At 56.2% G+C, this 9,850-nt stretch overlaps 1 protein-coding gene across 1 annotated transcript; it reads right to left on the bottom strand.

The window, feature by feature from the left end:
• Positions 1 to 4,601: 4,601 nt before the first annotated feature.
• Positions 4,602 to 9,659, bottom strand: WDR73 (WD repeat domain 73; the record flags this gene model as incomplete). Its single annotated transcript, XM_009699773.1, has 6 exons — positions 4,602 to 4,840; positions 5,430 to 5,795; positions 6,829 to 6,993; positions 7,773 to 7,840; positions 8,769 to 8,857; positions 9,571 to 9,659. Coding segments are annotated over 6 exons (1,016 nt in total), but the record flags the coding sequence as incomplete, so codon positions are not given.
• Between the last annotated feature and the right edge of the window lie 191 nt (positions 9,660 to 9,850).

The raw sequence follows: 9,850 nt of genomic DNA, 5'->3' as shown, positions 1-9,850 counted from the left end.
CTCCCGGCCTCGGCTCACACCAAATGTCGGCGTGTTTGTGTGCGCTCTGCGAGCGCCGGGCTGTAGCAGAACCCACACAAATCGATGCTAAAACGCCAGAGGACTCGGCCCGAGCTGTCTCTTAGCTGGGGGAGCACAGGGGAGCCGCCTGCCCGGGCACCATCTGCCCACCTCCCACCGCCCCGGCACCCTCGTTGCTCTTCACCAACATCTGAATTCTCGGTTATTTGGGTGAGAAAGCACCAAGGCAGCTTCAGCCTGCCCTGCCTGGGCTCCCTGCCAGCGGAGACAGACGTCCAGGGCAAGGCATCGAACCACCACGTCGCTCTCACAACGGGCTATGCCCTGCCCCAGAAACGCCGGCGTTCTCTCCATCACCTGCGACGCCGTCCTAGAAGACCAGCGCAGATGGACACGGCCACTGTGGGGGATCCCGCTCCTCCTGCCGAGGACCAGGGTGAGCAGCGGCACCGGCCCTGCTCCGCTGAGCCACCCCCCGTCCCTCCTCGTCCCCTCCTCGCTGCACCCATGGCAGCCTTCCCCGGGGCACAGAGACAGGCAGATGTTCCAGTGGGAGCCAGGGAGGAGAAGACAAAGGTTTCTGTATCCTATAGGAGGGACCGGGCGTGATTTCGGAAACGAAATGCAAGGCCACGCGGTACCCAGCGAGCGCAGCGCGCTAACGAGCGACGTGTTAAACGAGCAACGTCCAGTCTGCGTCCTGCTGAGGAACTCCTCAGAGCTGATGGTTTAAGAAGTTGTGCCCTAAAGGTTGGCACTGCCGGGCTCCGTACATCCCAGAGCTGATGCCCACGAGCATGACGGAAGACCAACCATCGTAGTGTTCATCATAAACCCCAGCCTCCCGCAGCGGCCGGAGAGCTGTAAATAAAAGCTGAGGTCTCACCAGTGCCGTGCATTTGTACCCGGGGTAGCAGAAGGGAGGAACAAGTCCCAGGGATGATGCCGGGAGCTGGATCCCAGCCCTGTGTCGCTGTCCTGTGGGATGGGGCAATCCGGATGGCCCTCGGTGCAAATGGAGGTGTCCCGGCCTCTCAAGGCGCAGAGGATGCTCCAGCTGCGGGGGAACAGGCACAGACAGGGGCTGCCCTGTTGAATCCAGCCAAGGCCAGCCCGGGCCAATCTTCTCCCCACAAATACAGCCCAGCAGTTCTAAAGAGCAACGCAAGGCCTCGAAGCAGAAGTCCCCAGTCCTTAAAAACACCCGGGCACGCTCCGAAAGCGCTGTCGGCAGCAGCGCCGCGAGCATCGGCCTCTTCTCAGCCCCTGGTGTTGCACAAAATAGTTGCATTAAGTTCGCCTCGGCTCTCGCAATCTCCGTGCGGTGCAGCAAACCGAGCTCCTGCCCTCGCCGCAGCTCCCCTCCTTGTTGCCGCGCTCGGTCTGAAGTCGTGTCTTCCCAGCAAGGGGCTGCGAAGGAGCCAGGGAGAGCAGTGAGGATGGAGGCTCCGAAAGCCCCTGCTTCTCCTCGAAGGACGCAGCAATGCCTGCACATCTCTGTCCACGGCCCAAGCCCCAGCGCCGCAGTGGGTGGGTGTCCCGGGTGGGGGGAGATGTCCATGGAGCAGCGCCGGTGGCAGCTCCGGGGCTGAACCACCCCACCTTGGTGCGCAGGCAGCGGGGAGCTGATGCTGCGGTGAGCTGCTCATCTCCCCCGGGAGCAGGAGGAGCCAGGACTGGGGGATGAGCCAAATAACGCCCCCATTTCTGGGCCAGAATTGGGGGATAGACCCTCAGAGAAGGGCTGCGGTTTGTCCCCTCGCAGGCAATGAAGGGGAAACCCAGAGCACAGCTTGCTCTGGCCAGCATCCACAGCACCATTCCGGATCCGCTCCCTGCCGGGAAATGTCTCTCCAGCCCTGCGTGTCCAGCCCCCTCGCTCTCCCCAGCTGCGATGCCTTGCCCTGGGGTTAGACCAGAGAGCAAAGCTCGGTGGCCAGCTTGCCCCAGTGAAGACAGGGGTCCGGGAGGACCTTTCCGTGGTCCCAGGGAGAGCAGAGGTTGGACACATCCACGTCCAACACAGCTGGAAGCTGCCCCTTCCCACACTGATGCTGTGGGGAAGGAGAGACCACCCTTAAATCGGTCCTTCTTGGGGGCATCAGCATTTGGGCTGGGGGCAGGAGCCACCCCAGCCTTCCCCACCAAGGGCAACTCTGGCTCCAGCAAGGCCAAGGTCCCCCCAGTCACACAACCGGGGTCTCTGATCAAACATTCAGGCGTTGCCGGCAGGTCCACGTGATGCATTTCTGGGAGAAACGCCTTTCCCACCCCGTGCGAGTTCCCCAGCGTCACGTTTAAAGGGAGATCTCGCCTCTGTGCATAATCCCTTCCTACGGCAGCTGCAAGTACTTAGTATTTTGGACATCTCTGGTCCCCTGTCAAATCTGGTTCAAGCTGGACAAGAAGGCTTAAGTTATTTTTAGGGAAGGGGGGGGGAAAGGGAAGTTTAGATGAGTACAAACTGTGCTATTGCTCAAGCCCCATTGCTCTAGAAAGCCAAGCAAGTTTGCTTCCCTGTCGTCTCTGCGCTACCTCCATCACCGTGACGTGGGACAGGGACAGGCTTGGCTCCGCTGCTTCTGCTTGTCAGCTCCTCCACCACGTCCCTGCAAAGGGGACAGCGAGGAAGATGAAGCCTGGTTGCTGGGAAGGCACCAGCCATCATCTCTGCCCCCCAGAGCCCACACCTCCGAGGCCGGACCCTCGCCCTGGTGGGAGCTTCCATCTAAAGGCTGTGTGTTGCGGAGGAGCCAAGAGGAGCTGCAGCAGCTGAGCTGCACACCTCCGTTTGCCAAATTTCCCACTCCCACGGGTGCTTAAAAAGATCCCTTGAGTGCCAGGATCCCCCCTGGGGAATCCTCCACGCCCGTGCACCCATCACCCACACGCTGCTCTTCCTGATCCCGGTCCTGGACCAGAAACGCCACCTCCTCAACTGATGAACCCGGCGGTCTCAGTGCTCTCCCACCGCGGGAAGGAACAGACTCAACAGCAGATGTCGAGGGACTGGAAGGCCAGGAGCCCTCCTAGCTGTCCCTCACCGGGGCAGAAACCCTCCCAGGCCCCCGGGCCAGAACCCATTCACCCCAGTACAACATTGGCACAGCTGGACTGGTTTTGCTGGGGACCCTCCAGGGGTGGAGAGGAGGACCAGGCATTCCCGCACAAATGCTCAGCTCCTCCTGGGCTCACTCAGGGTTTTATTTCCTTCGCTGGTGCAGCGACTGCCGCTGCTGGCGGTGACACAGACCTACGGCTTTGGGAGGTAACAAAGCACCAAACCCCCTGGCCTCGGGCAGGACACGCTCCCCCCATTTCACACGCTGCCACGTAGGCAGGGACAGGTTTGGGGGTGGAGTGGAAGAAGCCCACATGGGTTTTGCTGGGAGGAGACCTGCGAGGTGAGCAGCGTGGAGTTTCCTTCCCCCCGTTACGTTATGGTACAGATGGGAGCAGGTTTCAGCCTCAGCACCGGCAGGCAAACGGCTGTTGCCATGACACAGCGCAGTTCGGTACACCGCATTCCCAGCGCCAAGCCTTCTGCTTCAAGCACCGTCCTCCCCAAGTACAACCTTCACCCCAACTCACCCACCGCAGCACCCATCTCACCCCCCCGTCACCTCAGCTTACACCCAGAAAAGCGGGGAGCCCTTTGCACCCCTCCTCTGAGGGAAGCAGGGCAGTAGTTCCCAACCGCAGGGGTCCCCCGCTTTGCCGCTGAGCACCCTCAGCCCCGCGGCCAGGCTCTGCCCCGGTTCTCGCCTCCCTCCCCAGCTCCGGGATGAAACGCGCTGGTTTTCACATTCGGGATAACGAGCAGACAGTTCCCCCACCCCCCCTGCCCCAAGTAACACCTTGGTAACAGCGTAGGCGTTGCAAGAATCATTGCCTGGCTTCCTCAGGCCCAGGAAATCACATTAGCTCGATCAAATTTAAACTTTCAGTTGGTGGGAAAAGAGCCAAAAGATACCAATGCCTTTTCTTAGGCTGGGTGCTCTCCAGTTACACAGGGGGAGGGCAAAGCTTGGAGCAGGCTGGGGCCAAAAAGGTTGTTGCTGTTCCTTTCGCAGGCTGCGAGCAGGCTGCGCTGGCACTGCAGCTTCCTGAGCGGAGGCCACGACTCGTGACACACACACGTGATGAAACGCCAACACCCCACGGGGCGCACAGCCTTCCCCTTGGTGCTTCGGGCCTGGAAAACAGCGGGTTAAATAAGCCACAGAATAGCCCGTTTCCTCAAACTGTACTCGTGCTTTTTTTGTCCATTTTCTTCAGAAAAGTACGGTGCAGACATGATAACATGGGTCTACGATAAAATGACGGCAGGATGTTCTCCGCTAGCGGACGCGACCAGGACTACAGGCTAATACACAGACACAGCTATCGTTTGAGGGCTGGTACACAGGAGAACAAGTAACACAATCCAAATTTTTACTATATTAAAATAGCACTCTTTACAGTTGGTTCTGTTCACTACAACTGTCTCAAACCAGTATCTGCACACAAACAGATACCTCGCAGCCTACGCAAACCAGAACATAGACAGGAAACACACCACATCTCGCCGAAAGTATCATCTACCCACACTTCCCACAAGACTGAACCCAGTCCCAAACGTGCAGGGAACCGTCGCTTGCTGCTGACAATAAAGTTCTTGGTTTCTGCGGATGCCATGCGTGCGTTGTGACCAGGGGAGGGCTTCCGCTGCTGCCCGGCCTGCCGAACGCGTGGCCTTTGTGAACAAAGATCGGCTCTGCTTCCCTGCCAGAGCTGTCCCAGCTCCGCGCGTCATACACGTGCACGGTCCCATCAAAACCTTGAATAAAAGGAAATTAGAGAGACCACAGAAGTAAATTGCTTTGCTCTAGGCCATTTGGGCTCATGCTCACCTCCCGGCAGGGCTGCTGAGACAGAAACGAGGACAAAGGCCCAGACTGAAAACCTGTGACAGCAGAGCATCCAAGCCTCCGAGGAGCTGGTCTCCAGCTAACAGCTGCCAGGGAGAACACGGGCCAGATCCAAACAGCTTGCAGATTCACTAGTCTGAATTTGCAATGCTCTGGCCAAGAGGCAGCCTTGCTGCCCAGCCGGTCTTATCAGCGCAGCATCCCTGCGGCCAGGCCGTCGCTGGCACTATCAGGCAGTGTTTGCTAAGGGCTTGGGGTCTTTATTCTCCCAGGAGGGAAGCAGGAGCCCCCCAGAATCCATCCAGGCTCCTTCTGTGGTTGTTGGAGAGAGGCAGCTGCAGGGGATGACCAGCTCGCATCTCTGCTGGCTCCAGGGGCAGCTCTGAACAACCACTGCCTAACTGGGGTGTTTAAAGTAGGGTGGGGTGAACTGGCCCTCGATAGAAACACAGATCAAAAAAGCATCCAGAAAAGGAGATCTCTGCCCAAAGCACATACCTGAAATGGCGAGGCAGCCTTCCAGAGCAGGAGCCCAGGAGATGCACAGGAACTCCGCACCTGAGCTGGGAGAAGGAACTCTGCACTTTGCTGAGGCCATGGACTCCGAAGTTTTTCTTACATCTGTCAGGGTGAGGTGTCCTCCGCTCGACAGGCAAGCTACGGGTCGGGAGCTTGAGTCAGAGCCTTGAGGTCCGCGCCCGACTCCCATGCACCACCGCTCGCCACACGGCGCCGAGGGGACGGACACAGCCTCCAAGGGCTGCCGAATGTCAGCCAGGCACAGCTGCCCCTTGGCACAGCACAGGAGCAAGGTGCTGCAATCCAGGAAGGCCAGGCCGCTGAGCTCCTCGCTGTTTCTGGAGGCTAGAAAAAGAGAGGCAGGTCTCAGATGCCATGAGGAGCATTTGCATGATTTCTGTGCTGCAATATTGCCTGAGAAAGCAGATTTCCAGCCTCGTCCCTAGAAGTGGCTTTCAAGCAATACCAGTTAGCTCTTCAAGAGAGCCAGCAGCAGAGGCTGACAGCCTGCTCGAGAATTATCTCTGCACAGGGTCCATGTGGAGCAGGCGCAGTCTGTACCCCTCAAAAGGTGATGTTAACACCCAGGCAGAGGAGACGGGCAGGCCCACGACTAACGCTAGCTCTGTTCCAGCTCCCATGGGGGACTCAAGACTGACCAAGGCGATACCTCCAGCACCACCCTTCTGCAGCGGGAGCCACGTCAGTCCCTGTGGCACGGGGACAGGGCATAGCAGTGACAAATAGACCTTCCTTTTGCTCAGCACACTCTGTTACAGCCACTGGACACATACACACGTGTTTTCCTCACCAGGGGATGAGATGTGTGGGGACTGAGTCTCACTGTGTAGGTGAAGACAGATGGTCTCCAGCACCCCCAACAAACCAGACCTGGATTAACCACCTCGAGGTGAGGCAGGGCTGGTTTAACGAGGTTGGCATCATCCCTCCTCCCAGCCGCACGGACAGATCACAGAGCAACACAGCGCTCGCTCAGAAGCGAACTGATGCCAATTTCAACAACCCCAAGTGATGCGACTGTGGGGCCAGCATCTCCCTTGTTTGGGACAACGTACACAGCTGCCCTCTGCTAACCCAGTTCTTTGCACTGAAACCATCTACGTCGCTCTCGCAGGGCACAGATCTGGGGCAGAAGCCTGAGAAATCACTGTCATGGGAGTAGTGAGAAGCTGGAGATGGACCAGAGTGTTGTAACTTTTTTCCTCAAGACAATGTAATTTCTGCAAATCGCTCTATGCTCTTTGGCACACGTCTGAAAGTACCCACCCAGCGAAACGTTTGCCACTTGAGCAGTTACCCTTGCTTTACCCAAAGCCTAACTTTCCAAAAAATCAGACATTAGGCTTGGTTTGCATACCTGCCATGTAGACATTTTTTCTCGATTCAACCTCTGTGATTTGGACATTATTGAGTCTTGAGCCGTGAAGGACCCACGGGGCTCTGGTCGAAACAGTTGCAATTTTAGCCCAAGGCTGCCCAGTGCCGTCTTCTGCAGGTATGGCGCTTACAGATTTAATCACATCTATTTGAAAGAGATGTAAGCAGCTGTAAAACACATCAGGAGTCAAGTAATCCACAAGACTAACCTGTTTCACAAAGATGCCTCACAAAGCTAAAAGTGACATACTAAACCAACAAGAAATCCAATGATGACTAACCCCCTCTCCAGAATAAAACCCCTCTTTCCAAGACATCCCGCGAGGACTGACAACAAGCCATTTGAAATCTAGCAAAATGCATAGAAAGTTGTCAATCAAGAGCATTATTTTCAACCAAGAAAAATAAGAAAACTTCTAATAACATTTTGCACTTCCTTTCTGGTGGTTTCAAAGTATTTCACAAGAGTAGACAAAGCAACGGCAGTCCTCTTCTAGAAGCAGGCAGACACAGGCTTGGAGAACTGGGGTGGTTCACGGTATGTCCTGAAAGGTGATGTATGGAGTTCTTTATTTCCAGCCCTTGGAGTTATTACGGGAACGCTGTGCCAGCTATGATTAGGGTTTTTGTTTGTATGACTAAGAGCTCATAAGTAAGTGGAAAGCCACTGTGACAGGTCTAAACCTACTAATTCCCTCACGAGGTTTGTGCCGTCAAGTCTGCATCTTTCCAAGCCACCAGAATTGGTGTAGGCACTTGTCTCGTGCCCTTCTCTTTCAAGGGCAGCCACTCGGGACTTCACCGAACGGGACTGTCACTTCACTCCTCCCCTCATTTTACACCCAGGAAGAAGGGGAAGCTAGAGATGCTTGACGCAAAGACTACATTGAGAAACTACTCAAGCTCAGAAATATGTTCCCTTACCAGAGTCCTCTGCTGACACCTGCCAGACCTGGAGGGAGCTGTCTGGTGGGCCGCTCGTCACCAGCAAGCTGAGGAAACAAAAAGAACCCCACAAAACTCTTCAGGAGCAGAGAACAGCCTTTTTTCCCCCTGGCCTGGGACAAAGTGGTCTGCTGCTCCTCCTGGGCTCAGGAGCTCTTGCCTCTGCTTGGAGCAGAGAAGGGGCCATAAGGGCCATAATCCCCGAAGTCCTCACGCCAGGGTGCTCTACGGAGCCCAGGCAAACACAGTCCCAGGCAACAGCATTTAATTAGCACATTTTCCAAAAGCGCTAGACTAAGAATGATGCAAAGAGTCCCAAAGTAGCAACGGGGGCTTGGGTAGGTGGAGAGAGCTGAAGGAGTGAAATGAATCAGCCAGAGGGAAGCGTGTTTGTTTTGGTCTACAATCCACAGCAGGAAAAAAACCTTCCGAACCTGCACACGCAGGGACTTACAGAGCAGTGCCAGCAGCCACTAGTATCCTGCTCTGCCCGCTGAGTACCTCCACACAGCGCCAAATGCAGAAAGAAGGGATGGAAAAGGCAGATCAAGGAAGATATACAGGCCACTGTTGCTCCGAATTGGGGTAGGAAGGGATCCCCGGTGAGCCAGCATCAATGTTGGCAGCCCCTGCGGCTCACTTCTGGAAGAAGCTGAGGATTCAAGTTATCCAGCAGCAGCTTCAGTTTCCCTGCCAGCTGCCCCACAAGACGCACCACTGTGGCTTTCAGTACCGCAGCAGTGGGTGCACTCCCTTTTGCTGAGCACCCCGACAGACGGCTCCTCTCCAGACACCAAGACAGGGAGGGTCACTACGTGTCACTGGCCAGCAACTCCCCACCCAGGCTCAGGCTGCTCTCAGAGCTGGCAGGACCGACCAGCTGGGTTGGGAAGCAGGCAAGGAAAACAAGCTCTCTCTCAGTGTACAAGCCCCTCTCCATCTTCAATATGCCCTGGAAGGACCTCGTGGCCATACCTGGTGTCCGGCACATATTTCAGGCTGTAGACTGGGCGGTTTGAAAATCCACCACATTCCACCTTGAAATCCCTCTCTGGACAGAGGCCCTAGAAATCACAGGCAAAGTCATTTCTTCACACTTAATGGTGCAGAACTTGGCGTGGTCGTTTAGCACAAAAAAAGACAGACACAAGACAAACTCTCACTTGGTAAAGCTCTTGCCTGTCCAGTAATGCCTTTTTCAACAGGAGCTATAGGATTGAAGGATCCCAAAATAGAGGAAAAAAAAAAAATCTGGAGAAAGTTCCTGCCAAGAGCTCTGCCCAGGTTCGTTGCAATCCATGCACGTCTGGCTCAGAAGCTTTCTGCTCACCCAGTGACCAAACAACACCTTCTACTTTAGTGTAGAGGTCACCCACCCAAGGGCCAACCTCACTGTTCAGCAGCATGCTCCCCCAGGTTCAGGCATCTCAGCAAGTCCCTTCTTCATTTGCCTTGGTGTCCTCATCTGTCTTATTTCCCCACAAAATGCTTTCACTCATGCATCTGGAGGTGAAGTTTTCATGGCACAAGCTGCTGGCAGAGCAGCAGGATTACATGACTAGACTGTCAACCTGCGCTACCTCAACCGGACAGCAGCCGGGTGAATTATGTGCCTTACCTTTCCACCAAAGCTGTTCAAAACCTGGCCAAGCCCTTGTCAGAGCAACGGAAACCAAGAAACAGCTTGTGAAGCCCAGCACAGCCCTAGCTCGGTCTCTGAAGACGCCAGGCCAAGGAGGACAGAGAGGCCTGCTGCCACCCTGGCTGCAACACCCACCTGGGTCTCCTTCGCCTGCAGCGTTGGCGGTGGGAGCAGCTGCAGGATCTCGTTCCCTCCAGACTGTCCATACCCAGCTACACAGACACCTTGGGGGTGGGCATAAAGAACCAGGGACACGGTGAGGGATGTCCCGCTCCTCACCTGGCCCACCCTCCCTGAGCCAGACCCCTGAGTTACGGCACAGTCCGTCCCAAACCCAGACCCTGAGCTCCAGCCCAGGCTGAGCCCCGGTACAGCCCCATCCACTTGGCCCCATTTCTGGGGTCCTGGCCCTGCA

Source organism: Cariama cristata, unplaced genomic scaffold, assembly GCF_000690535.1.
Source record: "Cariama cristata isolate BGI_N322 unplaced genomic scaffold, ASM69053v1 scaffold40444, whole genome shotgun sequence".
In the NCBI taxonomy this organism is placed as follows: domain Eukaryota; kingdom Metazoa; phylum Chordata; class Aves; order Cariamiformes; family Cariamidae; genus Cariama; species Cariama cristata.
Note: the sequence above shows the minus strand (reverse complement) of the source record. Positions and strands in the feature narration are given on the sequence as shown.